Source organism: Macrobrachium rosenbergii, chromosome 1 (genome assembly GCF_040412425.1).
Source record: "Macrobrachium rosenbergii isolate ZJJX-2024 chromosome 1, ASM4041242v1, whole genome shotgun sequence".
Classification (NCBI taxonomy): domain Eukaryota; kingdom Metazoa; phylum Arthropoda; class Malacostraca; order Decapoda; family Palaemonidae; genus Macrobrachium; species Macrobrachium rosenbergii.
This window is the reverse complement of record NC_089741.1, coordinates 7,424,626-7,451,615: the sequence shown is the minus strand read 5'-3', so window position 1 is coordinate 7,451,615 and position 26,990 is coordinate 7,424,626. Positions and strand designations below refer to the sequence as shown.

At 38.4% G+C, this 26,990-nt stretch overlaps 2 protein-coding genes across 2 annotated transcripts in view; both read left to right on the top strand.

The window, feature by feature from the left end:
• LOC136852583 (serine/threonine-protein kinase Kist-like) overlaps positions 1-26,990 on the top strand; it is a 422,999-nt gene that overhangs the window by 142,975 nt on the left and 253,034 nt on the right. The window contains exons 2-3 of the mRNA XM_067127735.1: positions 3,892-4,017; positions 15,264-15,409. Coding sequence (XP_066983836.1) covers positions 3,917-4,017; positions 15,264-15,409 — 247 coding nt within the window. The 5' untranslated portion in view covers positions 3,892-3,916. The remainder of the gene's footprint in view (positions 1-3,891; positions 4,018-15,263; positions 15,410-26,990) is intronic.
• LOC136841703 (tigger transposable element-derived protein 1-like) lies at positions 19,360-21,602 on the top strand. Its single transcript, XM_067108927.1, has 3 exons — positions 19,360-19,367; positions 19,993-20,986; positions 21,136-21,602. Exons 1-2 carry the CDS (start codon positions 19,360-19,362, stop codon positions 20,696-20,698), a joined length of 714 nt encoding a protein of 237 aa, XP_066965028.1. The 3' UTR covers positions 20,699-20,986; positions 21,136-21,602.

The following is a 26,990-nucleotide window of genomic DNA, read 5'->3' as shown; positions in this document are numbered from 1 at the left end:
TGCAAAGTGATAGAGGAACGAACTTTACTTCAATATTGTTCCAGGGGGTGATTGAAGCACCAGGAAGAAGGAAATGACAGAGGAAGAAACAGCTACAAAGATTTTTGAGCACGGCTGGATTTTATCGCCGTCTGTATTTCTCAGCCATAGTAGCTCCCCTGACTGATTTTGTAACCACGCTGTGTAGAAATAGAGAACGTTGTTGGAAAGAACAATGTAATTGCAGATTATTTATCCCATTGTGAATTGTTGGATTCAAATCCAGGATAACTAATCTTCTGGGGGGAGGATTTTCATGATGTTGCCTTGTTATATGTATATCGTCCCATAGTTTTTTATATTTACTCTTCTATTTATTATGTATTATGTGTAATGATAATAATTGTTGAAATATCATATGTAGTGTACTGTCAGATCTCAAAAGAGTTAGTGATTTGGGTAACTTAACAGTGTAATTTAAAATTGCCAATGTTTTAATAATAACCTAGTATGTGACCCACATTTTGTCCCCTAGGAACAAGTGTTCTTTACTCGTGATGTCGTGTTTTCGTTCGGTTGTTGTCGCAAGGATAATGAGTTAACTAGCGTGGGAATAGCAATCGAGTCGTGGAAAGCTTTGTCCCATACGAGAAGAGACCAATGATTTCACAATGTTTCATGTACTGTTCTGAAAACCAACTTTGGTCTTCATCTTTGTTTTGAAAGCGTGCCTTTTGTGGCTGTGATCGTGTTGAGATTTCGTTAAGAGCTTCGTCTCATAAGATTTTCTGTTCAAATCATATGTGCCTTTTTGAGAGTAAATGCGCGTATATCAGTCAATTAAGTCATGTTTTGTAGGATTGCGTTCCTCTGATCACATATTGTTCTGACAGCGCCTGTTGTTTCATTTCCCATTGGAACCCTAAAATTTGCTCATTCTGATTTTAGAGACCGTTAAAGTTGGTTCCCTCTCTCTCTTTCTTCAAAAGAGAGAAATTAGCGTAGAATATTTGTGTGGTCACTGGTGTTAATCTTAGCTTTTGAGATCTGAATTTAGCAAAACTGTATTGGTGCCATGCAAAAAGTATATTTGGTGGATTTTGCAAAGGTTTTCACAAATTTTCCTAAGGTATACAGTAATACTTCGATCTTACACAATTCGAGTTGCGAGAATTCACACATACACGAACTTTTCACTGGAACCTAACTAATGGGCATACGCGATTTTTTCACAGACTCACGAAATTCTCGAGAAACCTGCAGAAGTGGGTATGTTTAATTTTTGAAGTAATTTACAAGTTTTCATGCTTTTATGTGTAAAATCTTTATGAAAAATGCATTTCATGCTTTTATGTGTAAAATCTGTATGAAAAATGCATTTCGTGTTTTAATGTGCAAAATCTGTATGAAAAATGCATTTCATGCTTTTGTGTAAAATCTCTCTGAAAAATGCATTTCATGCTTTCATGTGTAAAATCTGTATCGAAAATGTATTAATTTTCTTTTTGTACATGCATAAATATGATGCAAAGGTAATTTCAGCACATTCAGTTAGTGTACTTATACAAGATGTGATACCCATTTGCAAAGTTACTGCACTTTTCAAAGATGATACCCCCGCAGAAAATGCTTGTTTAATGTTTAAAGTATTTATAAGTTTTCATGCTTTTAACTGTAAAATCGATATGGAAAATTTATATTTATATTTTTGTACATAAATATCATAAAAGTATTATGTCCATTTGCAAAGTCTTTGTCACAAAGACTTTACATGACCTTGAGATGAGGTTGTTCAGTCGCGCTCATTTGATAAAATGAATTCGTTAATGTAATATCAGAGATGTAACTAAGAGTTGTATATGTGTCATTCTTTGAAAATTACTCTGTTCACCTCGGAGAAAAGTGCTGGTGCAATCTGTATGTGCATGTAATTACAGCACGTTCAGTTGGTGTACTTTTACAAGAAGTGATACCCTTAGTTACTGCATTTTTCAAAGATGATACCCCTGTAGAAAGTGTGTTTAATTTTTAAGTTTTCGTGTTTTTAGGTGTAAAATCAGAATGGAAAATTTGTATTCATATATTTGCATAAATACGATACAAAAGCAGTACAGTTACTTTATTACAGTATCTCTCTCTCTCTCTCTCTCTCTCTCTCTCTCTCTCTCTCTCTCTCTCTCTCTCTCGTAGTTAGCGCTCAAACATACTTTTGCAACTTATTATTTCTCTGTACGTCATTACCTGTACAGTATATAATTTTAAATTGATTGAATTTTACCTGCACTGTACTACCTTCTGCGAATATTATGTACATGTTTTCGATATTTTATGGAATTATAATTTTGTTATGACTGACACATGACTTTTTGCCTAGTGACGCAAAGAAAACGGCTTTTACTCTAAGTGACAAAGAAAACGGCATCCCATGAATTAGGGGTAACATTAGTATACCTACTGTAAATGCGCTATTATGAAACTGTGCAGTACTCAATTTTTAAGTCACCCTTTTACTGTATTCCTTTTTTAAGGGTAATAAGCTAAATTTTAAATAAAATTACACTAACTTTAGTTCATTTAAAAGTTAGCTTAATACTTTGGGAGCATGATTAGGGTCATATTTAGTACTTAAACTCTGGAAATAAACATTTATTAGCATTTTTAAAGACCATGCCAAACTTACGCGAAAATTCACCTTGCACGAGGGGCTCCGGAACCTAACCTCACGTAAGTTCGAGGTATGACTGTAGTGAATTTTACTTATTGTTACCATGGTACGATAAGGTGTATTAGGGAAATTTTGCCTTTGTGAAATTATTATTGATAAATCCTTTGTGTATTTTTGTGTGTTCTTGTGTTTGCAGTCTTTTGATTTTTCACATTTTATATTTTGGTGATTTAACATTTATTTACTTAGCATTTTAAATATTTCTTGATAATTTAACATTGCATACTTGATTTAATTTTAATTTTTTAAGATTTTCCTTTCAAATCTTGAGTAATTCTTGATAGTTTAAATTTTGCTTGATTGATTTAATTTCTTGACAAATTAAAGTTTTGTGATTTAGTGTTGTTTAATAATTTAACTCAAGAATTAATTAAATGTTTTGTGTTTTCAAGTAATAGTAAATTTTTTCAGATTGTGAATTCTAGTTATAATTTTGAATTTAAAAATAAATTTTTGTATTTAGTGTTTTTAAAAACCAGTTTTTCATTTATTGACCACCAGTGAATAGGATTAATTTGTTCCATTAATTTTGCTGAAGTGAATGTAGACCAGGGAAACTGTTAAAGTTGTTTGATGGAGTGATGCCCTTTTATTTGTTTAATTATTGATACCTCACACTTCTTTTGATTAACTTAGTTTTATGTTTCACGTGATTAATGAGCTTTGTAAGGGGTCACTGTTACCTTTAGAGTACTCAGTTGTAATTTTTATTGTTATGAGAGTTCAGGTACCTGGCTGAAGTGAGGTAAATTTTTGAATTCTGCGATTAGTTGTGTAATAACCAGGTACTTGGCATGCTATGTGACAATATATATATATATATATATATATATATATATATATATATATATATATATATATATATATATATATAATGAGATTCAGGAACATTAGTGTAATTTAATGGTAACTGATTTCTGCTGAAGGAGATACTGCCTACATGTCAATTTTTTGTGTTGCCAGTACTTAGTAGAGCTTCGGTGAGTGAATGAAACATTAAAAAAAAATGAACCCCAAATGTTTTGTGAATTTCTGGTCAAGTATTCTTCGAATATCACCCACCCTTAAGATCAGTCATGAGATTGATCAGTAGAGTAATAATAGTAAGTAAACAGATTCACATGTTGTCCCAGATAAAATAAAAATTAGTTACCAGCTCGTAATCTAATACTGCTTTTATTTTCCAGGCCCTGAGACTGAATTAACAAAGAAATGAGTCTTGCAAGACAGGAGTGTAAAGAGCTTTCTTTAGGACTAGAGTTGGCCACTATTTATGGTATTTTCAAAGTTACGGAATGCATTGCAATGGGCAGGTGAGAGTTGATATCTCACTTAAAGATAATGCACAGGATTTTAGGTTAACAGTCAAATGTTATGCACTTAAAAAGACATTATACCAGTATGAGGAGGGAAACCAAGCCATACACTACTAATCTGTAATAAGTAGGTGAATGCAACATTTTCTGGACTTACACTAGAAGTGCTGTGTCTTGTCATCAAAGCTTTTTTGATACTTTTGCTTACTTGATACTGTACTTCAAAAGGATGCCCCTTTTGAGCTGTATAGCGATATTCTCCCTTTTATCAGTTTTTAATTGTGGAATCTTAGTTACTGTTAAAAATAGCTTACATCTTCGGGCCAACCAAGCGCATTAAAAAAATAATGGTTGGTTGACCTGGGTAGACTATCTAGTTCACCTGTTCTCCACCAGGTGGGTCTTGAATTTTTTTATTGTCAGAATTCTTCTTGCTGTGGTAGGGAATGGTGCTGCTGGGCATTCAGGATTTTGACTGTTGTGCTGTTTCACGGTATTGTGACCTTTTTTGCTTTGTTGGCTTGGAATGCCCTTAACTGGAATTAGTAAAAATAAGATTACAGTATAGGTTCTACCTCAACGACTTTTGTGTAAACAGGTTATATTCGGCAGAAATAGGTACTCGGTGTCAGTTGTAGGGGTCAGGAGTGTGGCAGTGTCTAGTGTGTGGATTATAAGGTCTTATGGGCACTGGGCTTAACCTAGTGACCGAATTCATGTAAGATGGCCGACCAGTACAATGGGAGTGCAATGGAATCCAACCTAGCATTCTTCTATCTCAGTAACCCCTCCTTTTACCCACTCTCTGTGCTGCCAGTATCTCTGTGCTTTTAGGCTTATGGGTGCGGTGAGTTCAGCTGCTGCCATCTTGTGAAAGTTGCCCTGAGGGAACCCCTGCCCAGTCCAGAGAAGTATGGTCCAGGAGACTGATTCATTCTGCTGTCAGGAGCCCTTTTGAGTGGATGAATATTCACCCCTACTTCACAGAGGCCACCATTTGCCTCGTGCCACGTGACACCAATTCTGGGACCCCAACTCTGAAAGGAGTGATCATTTTGGATACCCAAGGTAAGTCTAAAATGTACACAGGAATTCAGCGGCCCATTTTCCTTGAGTATATCCTATTTTCCTTACTTTTTATCAAGAAACCTTCCCAAATCCCCCGTGGTCTCCCATGTGTATATCTCTCTCCCTTTGTCACTATATGTCCCACCTTGGACCCCCTTACCTCTCTACTACGCCAGCCACCTTCCCAGTCAACTTCCCAGCCATCTATTGCTCTACTTGTCAGATTTATGTCATCATTCACATGGCTGTCTGTTGCTTTGCTGAAGGAGTCAGCTTCTGCCACATGAGATCTTTTATTGGCTCTTGCGGAGAGAGAGTTTGAGGTGGAAGAGTCATCTTTGGTTTTTAGGATTTCAGGATTGTAAAGGCTCGGTCTTTGCTGTCCTCCAGCACTTTGGGCCTGGTTAAAATGATGAAAAGGTTGAAGATTACTACCTTGGTTAAATCATGTTTTGAAGAAATTTCTTGTGTTCTGATGCACGAGGTCTCCTTCTCAACAAGGGGTTGATGGGGGAAAGGATACGTACAGCTTCTTGTTCAGCCAATTACCACCAGTTAACTACCTGGTTAATGAGTTCCATGACCATCATTGCTTGTGTTGAAGGATAAATACTATTATAAAAAGCTGTGGTTTGTATACCTAGGAAAAATACAAATTATAATTTTTTTGTATATTTCAATGTGTTATTGTTTCTTGTCAAAGGTTAGTCTTGGTATATTTATCATCATCATAATTGGCACCAATGATGTGTGATGACAAGAACTTCTGAAATTCCACCACTGTCTCTTTTGGTCTTTATCTTCCAAGATATATCTCAAATGAAAAGTCTTAATGAGTGGATTATAAAAAAAAATTATTTCACCCCATCTTGGAGCCAGGTGAGGTGGTGTCAGGGGTAATAAAATGTGTTAGGAACATAGTTATTTTTGTAATTAAAATTAGGTCTCTCTGTAGTCTATGGAAATTGTAATTGTTCCTACACAAATACAAACCCTTGTTCTTTACATAGGATTTAGCTTGCAAACACAAGCTGGAATGGCTGTTAAACTTTCAGACAAGGTCATGAACTACTGACAGTAGTGGGGAAGCCCTGCCCACTTGTTGGTCTGCACTCCACTTTTGCTTTCGATCACCATCATGTGAAGATGTCTTTGTGCTTCTCTGCCCGACTGCTGTTTACTTTCTGTTCTGCGTTTTTTGTTTGAAATATTTTTGTGTGATCGTTGTTTGTTTTTGTATGTATACAAGTACAAAACCCCTCAATCACTTTAGCTCATTTTGGAGAGGAAACCACAGGGCTTAGGTGCTGTCCAGGGAAGGACAGGCCATGTATTTGGTTTCTCTCCTGTATTGAGATTGACCCTCTCTCATTATGTGTCATACCGTGACATGAGTGTAATCAAATCAACGTAACCTGACTTTTGTTTCAGGTGTTGTGGAGGCTAATAGACTTAGGGAGTTATGACCCTCTCAAGGCTTCTTAGGGAAGATGAGTGTCTCTGAACTAATTGATCACTCATAGGCTATGAAGGGCCTTCCTGTATCTGCTTCAACTGTGACTCTGATGACTTTACCTGTCATAGTATCCACTAGCTGTAGGACTGCTACTTCCTTGGCAACCCCTCAAACAGCATCGGTGATTTATTCCCAGGTGCTGCTGTATATGTCATCTTTGGGTGATATCCTCCTCTACATGCTGTTGTCGAAGGCCACAATTGGCAAGAAGGAGAAGCCCAAAGAGGGGAGAAGGATGTCGTCATTGTTGTTGAGTGCTGTCATCACCTACGCTTCTTCTTCCAAAGCTAGCAAGTGGAGGAAGAGGAGGGTTGCCTCGTCCTCCTGTGGAAAGTCTCATAGATCCTCTAGTGGCCAGCCCTCTTTATGCATGAGTACTACTGCGCCCATTGCCTAGTGCACAGGTAGGTACAACTGCTACCTGAGGTTCTCTGGAACGGTGTACTGGTTCCGGTCCTGGTAGCCTTCCTACCCAGGCCACTGGTACTGGCCCTGGTAGCCTGCCTACCCGGGCTAGTAGTACAGGCCTGGTCTCTTGCTAGCGGCTGCTCCCATTGCCGAGCACATGGGTGCAACTGCTACTCAGAGTTCTTAGGACCCCCGGTGTACCAGTACTGGCTCCAGTAGGCCACCTACCTGGGCTATTACTATCCCTGGTCTCTCGCTAGTGGTATTGCAAGTACTGCTGCTCCCGTTGCCAAGGGCACAGGTGCAACTGCTACTCAGGGTTCTCCAGACCCCACTGTACCAGTGCTGGCCCAGGTAGCCCGTCTACCAGGGTCACCAAGGATCCCTGGTCTACGGACCTGGTCCCAGCTGCTGGCACAGACCAGCGAGAGAAGGTGAGCAGAGAATGTGTAGTTGCTCCTTTGCCTCCCTCCAGTTCTTGAAGAGAGTGTGGCCCAGGGGCACTAGGACAGTGACCCAGCCCGACTGGCCCAGTCACTTGGGCAAGGCAAGAGGAAGTCCCTTGCTCAGTCATCTTCTCTGGTAGAAGCCTCAGCTTCTAAGAAGACTGTAGCACACTCATGGAACAGTTCTCCCTGGCCTGTGCAGACATTGTCACTGTGGTTGATGACCCCATGGCCTCGCTCACTTGCCAGGGCTTCAGTCTTCAACAGCTTGGGAAAGGGTCCTCACGATCCCTCGCTTGTCCCCTCCTCCTCTTCAAAGTTTTTCCAGGAGCCGGGAGCTGGACATGTCCAGGGCTTGGGACTGGGACGTGCTTGCTCCCATCCTGGCCTGTGCATGGAAGCCTATGTTCCTGGTTCAGTCCTTGGACTGGACAGGATGTACACCTAAATGATCAAGAGATCACCAGAGGCCTCTGGTGGATGTACTTCTCTTGTGGAGGGAGTGACTCAGAAGGACTGGGTTCTGGAGGGACATTAAGGTCCCATATCCCAGGACACAGACAACCCCGAGTTGCAGAGGCCTTTTGTGGAGATCATTGGAATGATATGTCATTTTAATGATCTCGAGGAAGAGACCTTGGCTTTTCCTGCACTGTGCTTCTGCCATTGAGTCTTTCTGGGGTCCCCAAGTGACCCCAGAGTTTTGATCGCCCATCATGGTCTAGGCTTGCTGATGAGGTCTTGGTCCAGGGGAATTCTCTTGGTTCCAGGCAAGAGAATTCTCCCATCAAGACATTCATGCAAGGCACTTCCTCTGCCTCCAGCTTGCCAGAGGAAATATGTTCTCTCAAAGAGCCCATCACTGACTAAACAGGTTGACCTGGACCTGACTCGTCTGTATCCCAGTCTGTCACTAGATCATCTCCATGTGAAGGGACTCTCCCTCTTGCAAGTGGAGGCAACAGCACTGGAATCGACTGCCGTGGCAGCATTACAGTCACTCTCTTAGATCAATCTTTGGGTCTTGTCAGTGGCCAAAATCACTAGTTCTTCGGGCTCCCATACACCTAATGTCTTGTTAAAAGATGGTAAATGTTTGAAAATAGTATGATTTAAAAAAAATTTAATTAATTTGATCTGATTTTTCGCTGTAGTTAGCCATTGTTCAACAACCTTACTGAATAATGGACTTTCCTCCACAGGGATGTTGTGAGAAAGTCTGCCCCATGTCAATGTGGGTCGACTGAAGCTTGATGATTGGAGCTACCTGAATGTGGATGGAGTTCCAAGTACTGTACAGTGAAGACAATATGTATATGTACTGTACAGTGATTGAGGTTTGATATAATTCCAGGTATTGAGTGAGACATAGCGTACTGTGCAAAAAAATTGACATTCGAGTGAAGTTTTCCCATAGTGATGGTTTGAGTTAACCAGTTTGAGAAGAAAGAAGACTTTTCCCATTTCATTTGAATGTTGGAGTGAGGGTCTGGTTATGCATATATATGTACTAGTAGTGTTTAAAAAAAAGGAATTGTGTACACGTTCCTTATGTGATTTGTGGACAGTACGAAAAAATTGCCGTTCGAGTGAAGTTTTCCCATAGTGATGGTTTGAGTTAACCAGTTGGAAAAGAAAGAAACTTTTCTCCCATATCATTCGAATGTTGGAGTGAGGGGCTGGTTATGCATATACATGTACTATTAGTGTTTAAAAAACGGAATTGAGTACATGTTCCTTATGTGATTTGTGGGTGTCTCTGAATTGAAGATTTATTTGTTTTTTATAATCCCAATTATAAAAAATTCTAAGCGGAAGGAAAAGGTGAGATGGAAGAATGAGTGACTGAAGTGGGATGAGGTGCTGGAGTTAGTGGAGGATTTTGAGTTCAAGGATGTTGAAGACAGGAGGAATGAAAAGCAAGTGTATGTCGGCAGAGTACGTGGGTTTCAGGGTAAGACAGAACATGGGTTGTAACATGGGTTGTACCAAGATGCAGTGGTAGGATATTCTTTGAACACTATGACTGATTTTGTAAGAGGGTTGAATAAGAATGGAATGAGTAGAAGTGGTAGGAATTCAGGTGGTATAAACCGAAGCAGTACTGTAGTAAGATTAGGCGGGACGGAAGTAGAAGCGTGAGATATGGCTGAAGTATGAGCCATGGTAGAAATAATGAGAATAGTAGAATGAATGTGGTCAGTGGTATGAGAAGAAAGGTGCAGGAAATAAAATGTCATAAGTATGGAGCAGAAGGACATGAAGAAAGAATGTAGGTGTGTATTAGGAGCCTGTTTTGCATGCAGTAAAATAGGATATCATGTGAGGAAGTGTGCAGAGGTGGAGCCAATTACAAGTGTAGGAAGTTGGGACATATGGCAAGAGATTGTGAGTTGCAAGGAGCTGTGGGAGTGTGTGGAAATTTTGGCAGAAATAGTCATTTTGCCTGGATGTGTGAGATGCCAAGGGCTAGATGCATAGCATGTTGGACTATATAGGCATGTTTATTGGAGTGTGTAGAAAGGCAAGTCAGACTTTGGGAGTAAGTGGAATGAATGGATCACAGAACCAGGGAAATGGAGTATGAAGAGGGTTCGTCGGTGTGAACTCTCAGTGGTTGATAGTGTGCAAGTGATGATTGTGAGAGAGGGTTTTGCATTCGTGAGTGTAAAAGTTTGGTGAAAAGTCCCCCTAAGTCAAGTGAGAGTGATGGAGAAGCAATGATAAACAGGTGAACAAGGCAAACACTGATGACGAAAACTCAGCTTGTCGACATGAAAGGGAGGAAAAAAAGCATGTAAATAAAAAATATACAATTATATATGCAAAACCCTTGAAGGGGAAATGGAAAGAGTCCTAAACCAGTTTGTCGTAAAGTCAGTTTGTATTTTTGAATATACACAAGGCTGGAATTTGTTCCTACACAATGCAAACCTTCGTTCTTTACATAAGGATTAGCTCTCAAAAGTGAGCTGGAATGGCCATGAGAAACTTACTGACAAGGTAGTTAACTATCGACAAGTAAGGGGAAGCCCTGCCCACCTGTCGGTCTGCACTCCACTTTGCTTTCAACCGCCGTCAGATGCACACCTTTTCTTCAACTCTCTGTGCCTACTTTTGCTCTCATTAACTTTTTGCTTTTTGTTGTTGAGTGTGTTGTTTCTTTCCTTTTCCTGGTTGTGAGATTTGTTGTGCTTGATACAAGATGGTTCAGATCTATAAATCATTACAGCCATCTACTTTCTGTATACAAAGGAAACCATTTGCTATCAAATATGCCCACATATGCTGTGTATGTATTGCAGAAAACATTTCTTCAATTGAGAGGATCCTGCTATTGGATCCCTCACTGCACCTGTGTATAGAGTAACTCCTTATGCCGCCACTGTGGTGTTGCTGTTCTCCTGTGATCCTTGGCTATGGTGCTGACCTTGGCGAACTTGAAGAAGAAGATAAAGAAACACAAATGCAAGTCGTCGTTGTTGTGTGCTTTGTCTTTATCGGATGCTTCCGCCTCCTCCCCCTCAACTTCAACCACTAGTAAGCTGAAGAGGAAGAAGGTTGCTTTATCTCCCAAGACTCGTAAGACTCCCAGCAATTGGATTTTTCTGCAGACTTGACTGACAGGGCTCTCACAAGTGGTGCAGCCAATATCTCTGCAACTGTTGATTCCAGCAAGGATGCAACTGTTACCTATGTCTCCCAGACTTAGGGTTACCAGTACTGGACCAGTGAACATGGCTGACCAATTTGGTTAGGGTTCTTGGACCATAGGCCCTGAATGGGACTGCTCACCCTGAGGACGTCACCACCATGGGTTGGTGACCGCCCATTGCCTCACTCTTAAGTGAAGTCCCTGGTTTTCTCTCTGTTAGGCAAGGGTACCAGGGACCATTAACCTGTTCCCTCCACCTCTTTAGGCATTTCCAAGAGGAGGGGTCAGATTGGTCCACGGACCATGACTGTCTGTTTGTGCTCCCGGTCTGGTCCCATGGACTGTGACAGGGACCTTATATGCTCCCTGTCTGGTCTGTCTACAAAGGCACACAACCCTGGTATGGTCCTAGGATGGGCAGATCTTATGCCCAAGTGATTGAATAGTCCTTAGGGCACACTGAGGAACTCTCTCCCCTGCAGAGGGAGTAACCCATGAGATCCACAACCTGGAAGGGCCCGAGGGTCCTCTGCCTCAGGATTCTGATACTCCTGAGCTATAGAGGCAGTTCCAACAGGTCTTATGGCTAATCAGGCAGCATAATAACATAGAGAAAGGGACACTGGCTGCGTTCACAATCGCTTCTCCACCATCGAGGCTGAATGAGGTCCACACAAAGACCCTTAGCCCTTGATTGGTTTTCTGTGATCCAAACTTACTGGTGGGGTCCTGGCCCAGGTGAATTCTCTTGTCTCAGGGCAAGACAATTCACTTTGGTCCAGCATATCTGGTAAGTTGCTTCCTCTGCCTGTAACTCCTTACAGGAAATATTACATCCTGGGTTTGAGTGCTATATTGACCTTACAGGTAGATCTGTACTTGATGCGCTTAGTGCCCAGTGTCCTGCTTGATTAACTTTGTTCAGAGAGATTCTATCATTCAAAGGCGATGGCATTGGAGTCAATAGCCATAACTATACTCCAGGAAGCCTCCTGGCTGGACCTTTGGTCCTTCACAGTAACTTGCTTGTCCTCCTTGTTGGATAGTCATACTCCTGATGATGACGGTTCTTTCAGGAGGCTGCTGCTGTTTGGAGGTAAGGCAGTTATCTACCTAGCCCACCAGACAATGAACCCATGGTCCAACCTGGTCCCGAAGAGAAGGAATGAGGTGGTATCCCAATTCTCTAGGAGTCTCGGACTGTAACTGGTACACACGTTTAGAATTGGACCTGTCCAGGTGGCTACCACCCTCTTCCCTGGGAGTGTAGTAGAGACCACAGTGGACAGGATGCATTCCAATAAAACCGATGCTCTTGTTCACTTGGCAGTGTAACATAAGGACTCTAGGTCTTTGCTAGGCACTGCAGCCAAACTTTCAGGTTCAGCTGGTCCTTGGTGTCCAAAGCAGGGGAAGGCCCTGACTTCCTCTGTTCCTCGTAGAGCTCTCCTGACCTCGGCTCCTGTATGGAAGGGTGGACAGCCTCGCTCCTTTCAGCCCCCTGCCCATCCAAGGAAGGGGGCAAGGGGCAAAGGTAAGAAGAAGGGAGGAAGATGCTAAGGGCAGAGTTCCTTCCCACCAGGTGCCAAAAGTCGTGTATAGCCTGTCGAGCCATTGGGCAACTTGGCAGCAACATAGAGATGAGACCTGGGTAGATATCCTGTGGGAAGGATATCTTCTCCCTTTAGAATCTGTGCCACCCCTTACTGGTGATCCAGTTGGATTTCACACTTACATTCCCAGCCTGCAGAAGGATCTCGCCCCCCAGAGGGAGGCAAGGCACAGTGGATCCACAGTCATGCACGGTCAGTCAGCAGGGTTTTACAGCTGAATGTTCCAGGTAGAGAAGGCGACAGATGGTTGGAGACTGGCCACATTACATCAGACCTGGTGCAAGATGGAAACAGTTCACTCCATGTTAGATTTCATCAGAGAGGTCAACTTCATGCTTTTGATAGACCCTGAAAGATGCATATTTTCAGATACTCATCCACAGGTCTTCTTGGAAGTACCTGTGCTTTACCCTTGGAGTAGTTTTCCATTGCCTTGATGAGCAGCACCACACTAGTGGCATATGTCAATAGGCAGGGAGTTTTACTGCTGCTGCACCAGTTGGCAATGCAGGTACATGTGTGGGTGGTGGCCCAATTAGTAGAGCTGTTGGCCAGGTACATTCCAGGTTCTTGGAATTTAGTGGGAGACAAGCTCAGCTGCCAGACAGGTGACAGGAACCAAATAGTCTCTATAGTACATACCTGTGTAATGGAGAACTTGTTCAAGGTGTGGGGGGACTCTGAGCATAGACCTGTTTGCCACACTTTACAACAGGAAATTGCTGGTATTTTGCTCGATAGTTCCCAACCCATGGGCAGCCATGGAAGATACATTTCAGCACCCATGGGACAACCTCGATGCATATGCTTATATGTGGTTTTACCTGATTCACAAAGCTCTCAACAGACTGATGATGATAACTCCAAATCTCAGGCTAACACTGGTGGCACCCAAATAGCCTCATGCCAAGTGGCATCTGGACCTGCTGGCTCTGCTTTCTGAGGTCCTGTTGTAGCCTGTTTTGGCATGTCAGGCCTGAGTGTTGATGAATCTTCATTAGTAATGGTAGGGCCAAAAAAGAGGTGTCCAGTAACATGATGTCTTTCTGGCTCCATAAGATGATGAAGCTGGTGTATGACTCATCCAGCAAGGAGGGGAGTGTACAGTTTGGATGAGCTCATGAGTGTACAGTTTGGGTGAGAGCTCATGAAGTCAGGGGCATCACCCAGACTATGGCATTCAGGAAGAACGAGTCAGTGCCACAGGTGTTACTTGGGGGTGTTTGGTCACTCATGGCAGACCGTGTTACCTCTGTTTACATACCAGATGATTCCCACAAGTCCTTGGACATGTTTTCCTTGGGTCTTCACCTGAGGTGTTCAGTGAACGAGAAAGAGTGTGTGAGTGACTGGTCCCTCTTTTTCTCTTTCCTTTCCCTCACTGAGGGCAGAGAGTCAGAGTTCTGGCTGAGTACATGCTTGATTGACGATCTGTAAAGGCAAGCTATTCAGACGGGCACCAGTCCTTAGTTGTTTGTTTTAGTTTAAACATGCATATCCCCCCTTCCTTTTGACAAGGGGAGAAAGGGACAAATAAAAAAAAAAAAACCTGTTGATTACAATAATGAAGTCTTTATCAAGTAATTGCATACTAACCTGTTACTTGATGGTCTGGAAGTCTGGCAACTGCACATCCCATATGCAAAATGCCTAAGGTGTGAGATCCTTTTCTTTGCTCCTGTCTCGTATCATATCGAGTTGGGTGAACCTACCAGTTGGTTCAGAGAGCATCCAGATTTCCTCCCGCCAATGGGTAAGTCTCCTAATGTGAAGAACAAAGGTTTGTATTTGTATAGGAACAAATAGCAAATTTTAGAAGTAATTTGTATTTTTCCTTAATTGCAAACCTGAAATTCTTTACATGATGGCCTGCTTCAGCCACTCATCTCATCTGGACTGAAAGGCAAAGTGGATGCTCTAGCTTTCATTCACAAGCTTATCCTAATATAAAGAGCTTCAGGTTTGCCAGGGTTGTATGTTAGAAAAAATACAAATTTCTGTACTTTTTAAACGTGGTACTTTTAATCGCAGTACGACCTATAATAAACCCCTTGTTTGTCCATGTTGCCAAAGGAAAGTTAATGCTGATTATTGAGTGAGTGGGTAGTACCCCCAAACTCTTTCTCTTCCAGCTAAATAACTATCTCGCTATCAGGCTTGACCAACTTAAGCTTTTGCTGAATGTATATCCATATAAAAGACATGAGGTATGTATATATATGTATACAGATTTTATTTAAAATCTGTAATTTTAACATGACTTTTACAGCCCGGTGCAAAAGATTTGTTTGTAAGTAAGGTATAAAAATTGAAGACAGATATTGTTGAAGAGGTAGATAAGGGTGGAAGAGACCAAATGGAATGTATAAAAAAGACAGGAAGCAATGCAATAAACATTAAAGGATTTGGGCAAATGATCTTTTGCACTGCCTGCAGTGCATCATACAAGACACTATTAGTTGGTGCCCCCTTTGGGAATTTATAGGCTGGAGTGATATTCAGAAATGGTACTGTATGTCAGTAATTGTATATTTCAGATGCTGTGAAGTTTATCAGGGTGAACAGAGCTCCACAAAAAAATGTATTGCTCTTAAAGTTTTTCGCCGTTGTCAAGATTATGGAGGTGCTCTTCAACGAGAGCTGTCATTTCTCCAAAAACTTTCTACTCCAGATGCTCCTGTTGGTGAGATTTGTTCAGACTTGAAACCTTTTGAAAATCTAATATTTTTAGGCCGTGTAGAAGTTAATGCTGTCATACCTTGTGTTTTGGAGCCTTTCTGTGTGGATGTGCAAATTGGATAAGGCCTGCTTAACAATGTTCAGTGTGTTGGTACCTTATTTTCATGTTTTAATTTATTTGATATATTTTACTTTCTTATCAGTGAAGCGATATTAAGTGAGTTTCATGTGCATGTGCATCAATTTTATATGTGCTGTGGTAATGCTTGTGTCATCTTAGGCAAATACAGAACTATTTTACAGACCCTTCAGTAATCATACCATTTTAGCATACCACTTTCTTGCCTGTATTTGTAATCAGCCTACTGTATTATTATTTCTTATTTATATACTGGGCTACATATAGTGAGATTGCCAATTGATATCATTGTATTGACAGTCCTAATATGACAATTGTAATATCCCATGTCTGTGTAATAGGTGTTGGGGTGCCATTGTAGGTGGACCCTCAAATTGTAAAATACAATGTATTGCCAATGGATAGAATGAGGAATGGATGGATGTAACTGATATTTGAAATAGTTTTGAATGCTTTACGTGGAAATTCAGTTTCATTTTTTTTTTAAATTGTAGACCGGTATCTTGCTTGATGAACTTTTACCAGGGTGATTAGTCAGATATGTTCTTGCATGTTCTTTTATCCTTCTTCTATTCTGTGACCAACTGATTCTCACTGGAAATGTAGGTATCTGACTGGATTGAATTGTTGAACTGAGCTGGGCATTTGACTGGATGAATGTTCCCATATTCTTGACCATATATATATATATATATATATATATATATATATTATATATAGTATATATATATAATATAATGTATAACTGAATCACGAAAATATGGAACGTGGTGAATATATAAATAAAGATAAAATCCATGAAGGAAATGGAACCACTGGAGTGCTGCGAGGCCTTTCGACACTAGTCCTTTACTTAGCAGACTAGTGACGAAAGGCCTCGCAGCACTCCAGTGAATCTGCTAAGTAAAGGACTAGTGTCGAAAGGCCTCACAGCACTCCAGTGTTTCCGTTTCCTTCATGGATTTTATCTTTATTTATATAATATATATATATATATATATATATATATATATATATATATATATATATATATATATATATATATATATATATATATATATATATATATATATATATATATATATATATATATATATATATATATATATATACAGTAGAACCCCCCGGTCCTCAACTGTACTAGAACTCGACATAATCGGATTTCAACACGAAATGTTGAGTAAATTTTTGCGTCTGAGCTCAAACAACAAACCGGAATCTGACCCGATGAATCATATGATGTTTGTAGAAAAAAGTTTCAGGCGGCTGCTGCTAGTTGGCATTGTTGGTGGAGTTCTTCCCATGCTTATTTAAAAGTATTTAAAGCTCACACATGCTGCTGCTGCTGTTGAAAAACAAGCCAGATTATCACATTAAATTAATAATACAGTATTTATAAGCCGAATTACTGTTACAGTATTTATAAGCCGAATTGCTGTATGTCTGTTATCATAAAATTAAGAAAAATTTCCTAAATTATGTCGGAACTCGGCAGCTTGTGGCAGATATAAACAAACCACAGCGCCGCCCTGGTGGTGTATTGCGGTACTAATTACATAAACATTGAGTATTTATGGTACATTTCATACAGAGTCTACTGAAATAGTGTACAAAATCACTGTAAAACATCTTTCAGTAAATATTTACTGAAAGATGTTTTACAGTGATTTTGTACACTATTCCAGTAGACTCTGTATGAAATGTACTTTACTGAAAGATTTTTTACAGTGATTTTGTACACTATTCCAGTAGACTCTGTATGAAATGTACCATAAATACTCAATGTTTATGTAATTAGTACCGCGATACACCACCAGGGCGGCACTGTGGTTTGTTTATATCTGCCACAAGCTGCCAAGTTCTGACGTAATTTAGGAAGTTTTTCTTAATTTTATGATAACAGACATACAGTAATTCGGCTTATAAATACTGTATTATTAATTTAATGTGATAATCTGGCTTGTTTTTCAATGTTATCATTATTAACAACAGTTTTCATGTGTACCCGTTGCATTACATTCTGGTAGTGCCTATAGGCTACCTAACCTAGCCTATGGTGCTCGGTCTATCATCGTTAATACAGCCGCATTGGTCATAGGCCAATTTTTTTTATACAGTATGTATTTAAAAATGTAAAAAGTGCTTCTGATATGGTAAGTTATTCAACTCTGAACTTATTTAATTGTAATTTGTGTATAGTTTTGTATAAAAAGGCAAGGTTGGGGTAATGACTGGTGGTCAGGAATGGATTAATCCATTTTCAGTCATTTCTTATGGGAGAAATTAACTCAGAATTCGACAAAATCGAATCTCGACACTTCTTCTGGAACGAATTAGCGTCGAGGACCAAGGTTCTACTGTATATATATATATATATATATATATATATATATATATATATATATATATATATATATATATATATATATATATATATATATATATATATTCTGGTAGTGCCTATAGGCTACCTAGAAGTTAATGCTGTCTATCATCGTTAATACGGCCGCATTGGTCATAGGCCAATTTTTTTATACAGTATGCATTTAAAAATGTAAAAAGTGCTTCTGATACAGTAAGTTATTCAACTCTGAACTTATTTAATTGTAATTTGTGTAAATTTTTGTACAAAAAGGCAAGGTTGGGGTAATGACTGGTGGTCAGGAATGGATTAATCAATTTTCAGTTATTTCTTATGGGAGAAATTAACTCAGAATTCGACAAAATCGAATCTCGACACTTCTTCTGGAACGAATTAGCGTCGAGGACCGAGGTTCTACTGTATGTATATATATATATATATATATATATATATATATATATATATATATATATATATATATATATATATATATATATAGTATATATCTAATATATATAGTATATATGTACAGTATATATATATATATATATATATATATATATATATATATATATATATATATATATATATATATATATATATATATATATATATATATATATATATTTTATATATTATATATATATATATTATATTAAATATATATATACATATATATACATATTTTTACATAGTAGAACCCCAGTCCTCGACCGTATCAGAACTCAACATAGTTGGATTTCAACACGAAATGTCGAGTAAATTTTGCGTCGGAGCTTGAACAACAAACCAGAATCTGACCCTATGAATCATATGATGTTTTTAAACAAGTGTTTCAGTCAGCCGCCGCTAGTTGGCGTTGTTGGTGGCGTTCTTCCCATGCATATTTAAAAGCGTTTAAGGCCCACACACACTGCTACTGGTGTTTGGAGAAGTACACGCTTGTACAGGTATATCATCAGTTTTTTTGGCTTTCTACACTGCATTTTCATAAAATCTTGGGTCCCAAGACAGCTGTTGCTGACAAGCAGAAGAGAAAGACAGTAAGAACTACAATAGGATTAAGAGATTACTGAGAAGTATGAAAGAGGCATACGTGTGACTGATTTAGCATCGCAGTTTAAGCTACCTAGGTCCACCATAAGCACATTTTTGAAGAACAAAGAGGCTATAAAAAGTGCTAATGTTGCTAAGGGGGTTATGAGTTTGACTAAACAGAGGCCTCCCATAATAGATGAAACTGAGAAATTATTATTAGTTTGGATGAATGAAAAACAGATTGCTGGGGATAGCGTATCAGAGGCTATGATTTGTGCAAAGGCTAAAAGTTTGCATGCCTACCTTATGAAAAACAGAGCCGGATCAAGTAGTAGTCCCGAGCATGAGTTTATGGCCAGTAGGGGATGGTTTGACAGATTTAAGGAGAGAAATGGCATCCACAGTGTTGTAAGGCATGGGAAGGTAGGGAGTGCTGATAAAAAAGCTGCAGAAAAATATGTTAAAGAATTTCAACAGTTTGTGGATGAAAATGGTTATGTGTCGAATCAGATTTTCAGCTGCGATGAGACAGGAAGAAAATGCCAAAGAGGACCTACATTACTAAAGAGGAGAAGAAATTGCCTGGCCATAAACCAGTGAAAGGTAGGCTAACTTTGTTATTATGCGTGAACGCTAGTGGAGATTTGAAAATAAAGCCTCTGTTTGTTCACCACTCAGAAACCCCTAGAGTTTTTAAGAAACATAAGGTACTTAGGAGCAAGTTAAATGTGATGTGGAAGTCAAATGCTAAAGCTTGGGTAACAAGGCAAATTTTTAGAGAGTGGGTTCCTGAAGTGTGTGCCCCCACTATAAAGAAATATCTTCAGGAAAAAGATTTGCCACTCAAGGCACTTCTCGTCATGGATATTGCCCCTGCCCACCCCCCAGACGTGGAATATGAGTTGGCAGATGAGTTTAGCTGGCTAAAGGTCAAGTTTTTGCCACTCAGAACTACTTCACTAATGCAGCCCATGGACCAGCATATCATTGCTAACTTCAAAAAGCTCTACACAAAGGTGCTTTTCCAAAGGTTTTTTTAAATTACCAGTGAAACCAGCCTAACTCTGACCAAATTCTGGAAGGAACATTTCCACATTCTGAGTTGTGTCAGGCTGATAAACAAAGCATGGGCAGATGTTTCTAAGAGGACTCTAAGAGCAGCTTGGAGAAACCTTTGGCCTGATGGGGCTCCTCTTAGGGACTTTGAAGGTTTTGATGCCCCTAGTCAGCTTGGAGATAACCCTGAAGCTGAACCCCTTCCTCTGCCTGACCCAGATGTTGAGGAAATTGTTTCTGTTGCCAAGTCCATGGGCTTGGAGGTGAGTTTTGATGACATCGAGGAGTTGGTGGCAGAACACAACACTGAGCTAACAATGGAGGAACTCCAGGAACTTCATGAGGAGCAGCAGAAGATTTTGCTTGAAGAAATGTCTGGAGAGGAGGAGAGCAAGGAGGAGTCAACTTCTAAAGAAATGAAGGAGATGCTTCTGCACTGGGAGAAATTCCAAGAGTTCTTCGAGAAGTGTCGCCATGACAAGGAACTAGTAAACCGGGCTATTGACTACATTAATGATAATTTAGTTAACACATACAGAAAACAGCTGAAGAAACGGCAAGAGCAGACAACACTGTTCAAGTTTTTTTCAAAAGAAGAAAGCCAGCCCGGTCCCAGTGAAAAAAGGCTAAGAAAGGAAAAAACTCCTGAAGAGCAGCAACCAGATTTTATGGAAGGAGATTCCCCCTCCAACCAATGACGCTCTCACCATACCTCCTCTCCACATCCATCTCTACAGATCCAGATCCTTATCAGTGTTAAGGTATGGGCCCTACTGTAGTTGTTAAAAACTTTTTTAATGTTTGTAAATGACCTAGAGTGAATAATATATTCATGCAAGTTAAAGCAATGAAAGAGGTCATAAATATTGAGTTATACTAACAGTACATTTCATTTTGTGTTTAATCTACAGGTTACTGTGCAGTACTACACTTCACTGAATGAATGTCTCAGAGCCATTCAGTGCGTGCTATTCATGAGTGTCAAGGTATGGGCCATGCTTTATTAGTTGTTAAAAACTTTTTAATGTGTTTATAAATGACCTAGAGATGCTTGTAAGATTAAGGATTTTGTGTATTATTACAGCTCATAACAGTAAATAATATTTCTACATTTCATTTTGTGTTTAATCCACAGATTACTGCACAGTATACAATTTGTTGAATGAAGTTCCTGGAGAAGTTCAGCGCATGTTATGTGAGGGGTAACCGTAATTATTCATCAATGTCAAGGTATGGGCCAGGCTGTACTAGTTGTGAAAAAGTTTTTAATGTGTTTATAAATGACTTAGAAATGCATGTAAGATTAAGGATTTTTTTGTAGATTACAGCTCATAACAGAAGTACAGTAACTAATATTTCTACATTTGATTTTGTGTTTATTCCACAGATTTACATTTCGTTGAATGAAGATCCTGGAGAGGAGCAGCTATGTAACATACAGTACATAGAGTGTACAGTAGTGTACAGTACAGTAATTTCAATTTAGGTGTAGTAGTAGCAACGTGTATGTATGTACAACACTGTACAGTATAGTATTAATTAATGTCTTTATATGTTTGTTCTAATATTAAGGATTTCTTGTGTACAGTAGACTAGTTTTACTAATTATGTTAAGTACATAAAGTAATAAAATGAAAAATGAGTTAATTTCAGGTTTTCTTATTTATCCCTTTAATATTGCATAGTAACGGGTACACAAAGGTGGTAGGCCTCTTAAGATTTTGTGTTTTCTATGTAGGGACTACTCCTCTATCCCTCAAAACTCCATTTTTTACCCCTTAAATACTGCATAGTACCGGGCACACGGAGGTGATAGACCTCTTAATATTTTGTGTTGTCTATGTAGGGACTACTTCCTCTCTCCCTCAAAACTCCATTTTTTTTTACCCCTTTAATATTGCATAGTATTGGGTACACGGAGGTGGTAGGCCTCTTAAGATTTTGTGTTGTCTATGTAGGGCTAGTTCCTCTCTCCCTCAAAACTCCATTATTTTTACCCCTTTAATATTGCATAGTACCGGGTACTGTACACAAAGGTGACAGGCCTCTTAAGATTTCGTTTGAAGGGTGCAGAGCAAAACAAAGAGCATCGGAGGTTGTCCACTACTGCCAGGTGTATGAAGAAGCTAAGCATTGCCAGCTATCTAGATTCAGACATTTGGATATTACATATACAATAGATGGTAAAAATTTAGTACAGTACATATAGTATGTGCGTAACTGTTAATTTGGAAACAAGTGTAATCTCTATATTACAGCACTGTGCGTATACTGTAGATGAGAAAATGTTTACATGGCAACCAGGGTCTCATGCTAGATTTTTTTTTAGACAGAGACGCACGTGTGCATTTCTGTAGCGAATGCAGTGTTTACATGTGCTGTTCAGTAGTGAACGCCTTCCTAAGCTTCTCGGTAAAGAAGAGGTTAGCCTGAGGTTAACTCAGAGATGCTGCTTACAAGGATATTTTATGGAAAAAAATATGTTAGGGTGTCATAATATTTATTGAAAGATGTTTTACAGTGATTTTGTACACTATTCCAGTAGACTCCATGAAATTTACCATAAGTTAATACTGAACGTAAACAACGTTTATGTAATTAGTACCGCGATATGCCACCAGGATGGCGCTTTGGTTTGTTTGCATCCGCTCATGCCACAAGCTGCCTAGTGGCAACATAACTTAGGAAATTGTTAAGTTTATGATAACAGACATAATTCAGCTTATTTTTAATATTTTATTAATTTACTGTAATAATCAGGCTTGTTTTTCAATGTTATTATTATTAACAACAATTTTTATGTGTACCTATTACAGTACACTCTGGTAGTGCCTATAGGCTACCTAGCCTAGCCTATGGCGCTCGGTCTACCATTGGTAATACGGCCGCATTGGTCGTAGTCCAGTTTTTTTTATATAGTATGCATTTAAAAATGAAAAAAGTGCGTCTAATACGGTAAGTTATTTAACTCTGAACTTATTTAATTGTAATTTGTCTAATGTTTTGTATACAAAGGCAAGGTTGGGGTAATGACTGGTGGTCAGGAACGGATTAATCCATTTTCAGTTATTTCTTATGGGAGAAATTGATTTGGAATTCAACTAAATCGAATCTCGACGCTTCTCCTGGAACGGATTAGCGTCAAGGACAGGGGCTCTACTATATATATATATATATATATATATATATATATATATATATATATATATATATATATATATATATATATATATATATATATATATTGAGATTTTTAGCCAAATGAGTTTTGAAGGCCACTCCTACCTTGACACCAGCCTGTGGGTGGATATGTAGTCTAACAGTTGTGTATGTTTGTCTGTACTGTTCCTGTAGTATATATATTTGTGACTTCTAATACTCAGTATCAGTCCTTCATCAATGGCTTGAAAATAAAGTTGAAACCAGTCAGGACCTACACCCCGTCTCTTATTTTTCACCTGTGTTAATGTGTGATAAGTGAATCACGTACAAAAGTGATTATAATCATTATATATACAGTATATATATATATATATATATATATATATATACTGTATATGATGGTTAGAATCACTTTTGTACGTGATTCATTTATCACACATTAACACAGGTGAAAAATAAGAGATGGTTTCAACTTTATTTTCAAGCCATTGATGAAGGACTGATACTGAGTATTAGAAGTCACAAATATATATACTACACTATACAGGAACAGTACTGACGAACATACACAACTGTTAGACTACATATCCACCCACAGGATAGTGTCAAGGTAGGAGTGGCTTCAAAACTCATTTGGCTAAAAATCTAAATATACTCCCAGGGGACAATACTGATAAACATACCGGCCAAAGGCAACAACAGATCCGCACCTGACAGGTGTCAGGGAGGCGGAGTTTGGAAGAGCCATAAGCACTGCTGCCGCTGCACTGTGTTTGCAAATATGATAATCTTATTTTCATACATCTCTACGACCTACCATAAAATTTTAAAAATTTACAAATGTCTTTTGATATTAAAGGATCAAGTTTATACATCCCTTGACTGATATCCATATTATGGCTGTAACTTTCTTTTATAAAGCTAGATTCAATTATATTCCTTTCCAGTGTGTTATTAGAATATACAGTTCTTTTTGCCCTCACCAATTGATAGCATGATTGTTCTCACTAACATGTACAAAAATACCACTGTTCCCGTATGCTGTTCTTTTCTCTTTTCCAGTGTTTCACCCGTTTGGCCAATATAAAAGTTGTCACAAGAATTACAAGGAATTTTATATACACACCCTTTAGTACTGTCAGGGGAGTTCTTGATAAGTACACGTTTCATTGTTTTATTGTTCTTAAATGTGACATTAACACCAAAATTCTTTAAGAAGACGGGGGATATCTTTCATATTATTATTATAAGGCAGTACAAGCAAATTTTTTGTGTTGTAAGATTCTTTTTGGTTTTAATACATAGTCTTTTTTGCCGCTTGAAATGCACTGTTTAATATGCTGTCAGGATATTTCAACTTCTTGCCTGCATTCCTAATTTTATCTATTTCCTCATCAATATATTCAGGGCAACATACATGTAATGCTCTGAAAAACATAAATGAAAACACTGATTTTTTTAACCTTGCTGCTTTGTCCAGAATAGAAATGCACATAGGAAGAAATATTAGTGGGTTTTCTATACACACTATATTTAAACCCTCTACTACTTCTTCGTATGAGGACATCCAAAAAAGGGAAGCACCCATCATTTTCCATTTCCATAGTGAATTTAATTGATGGTACTAATTGATTATCTTGTGTATGGCCAGGGAACGAAGATTTAAATAACTTTTTTGCCAAGTTAAACCAATTAGTACCATCAATTAAATTCACTATGAAAATGGAAAATGATGGGTGCTTACCATACCAATAATTCAGCATCCGATTTTTCCACTCCCAAAGTGGCAAATTAAGGTGTTGCAACCGTCTTGAAAGGAAGCTTCAATTCAAGATGAAGAACCTTTTTGCTGAAAGCAACTGGACTAAACATGCCAACGTGAACTTTATGGTTAATTTACGAGTCAAACCGGTGGATAGTGCTACAACAGCAGCTTTGGGATATGGGTTAAGTTTTGGTGTTTCTGACGGTAACCTGGACTATGTCGATATTTCAAAATCATTTTGTTATTTGGAAAAATTTTGTCATAATTTATGTCCTGGTGACATCAATATATGTAAAGGTATTGTGTATTGTGCTATGGCCAAGCCTTATTCCCCAAATGTTCCTGTAAGATTTCTCCAGGCCTACAAAAACCTTTAAAAAGACAAAACATTGCAAGTAACACAGTCAGATAAGTCTAATGCAGTGGTAATAATGAATAAAAGTGACTATGTAAATAAAATAATGGCATTATTGAATGATAGTGAAACTTAAACGAAACTGAGGTCAGATCTTACTCAGACAGTGAACTCTCATTTTAGCAAACAAATTAAATCCATTTTACAGGGCTCTGACCATTTAGTTAAACAGTTTACCACTCAGTGTTCCTCCCTACCATATCTCTGCGGTTCAGTCAAGATACACAAAATCAATAGCCCTATAGACCAGTCATTAGTTCAGCAGGCTCAGTTTCGCATAATTTATCTAAATGGCTTGTAAAAATTCTTTTACCTTTGGCAGGAAACATTTCTAATACGAATGTAAAAAATAATGTCGACTTTATAGACAAATTGAATACTTTGAATTTAAAATTTGATTTTGCTATAGTTAGTTTTGATGTTGTCTCTTTATTTACGAAAGTGCCTGTAGATGATTTACTGCAATTTTTAGAAGAAGAATTAGAAAGTTACTATATTCCTTTAACTGTAGCAAACCTCACTAATCTTATAAGGTTATGTGTCAAAGATAGTACATTTTGTTTTAATGCGGAATTTTTTGTACAAAAGTTCGGCATGGCTATGGGTAATCCCTTATCTCTTGTCCTTAGCAATATTTACATGGAATTTTTGAGACAAAATTCTTACCAAGAATTTTGCCCTGAAAAGTTATATGGTATAGGTATCTGGATGATATTTTCTGTATTTGGCCAGTTCACGAAAATCTCCAGGAATTTCTGGTTAAGCTAAATAATTTAGTCCCTTCTATAAAATTTACCATAGAGGAAGCATAAAATTGTAATTTGAATTTTCTTGATGTAACTGCCCATAGACATGATAGAAATTTCACCTTTCCAGTCTTTCGAAAATCAACTAACATTGCCTCTTTTGTGTATTATTGTTCCAATCACCATCAAAATGTTAAATTCTCTGTCTTTTCTGGAATGTTCTTAAGGGCTTTACGCGTTTGTAGCCCGCAGTTCATTGATGCTGAGATTAAAATTATTTGATATTTTTTTTGAAACTTAAATACCCAAGGACCTTTGTAGATGTAGCATGGAAAAGAACCAGGAAAACATTTTATTCTACTAATAACAAACTTGAATTCAGCAAGCATAATATTGTCAAATTACCGTATGATGAAAGGTTTTTACAAATTCCTAGAATTTTCAAGCTTTTCAACATAAATATTGTTTTTAGTAATTTTAATGTGAAGAGTTTAGTAATGAAAAATTCTCCTGAAGATGTTTCTGGCTGCATCTATGAAATTCCTTGTAAAAAGTGTGATAAAATATAATATGCACAAATTGGAAAATCATTTTCACACCAAATCAAACAACACCAATATTCTGTGAGAACTGGCCAAATATCGAATGCATTATTCATACATATGAGAGATTTAGATCATCCTATTAACTGGAGTGAAGCAAGGAACTTTAGTTCCGTGCAACGACACAATTAAAAGGAATACCATTGAATCTTGTTTTATCAAATCAAGTAATGAAAGTGTTCTAAATTTAAGTCGTGGTTTGTTTAAACTTGATGCCTTCATAATTAAAAAAGTTTTTGATAAATATAAGCAAAATTAGTATTCAGTTTTGTACAAGTTTCTGCAATTTGAATGGGTAAG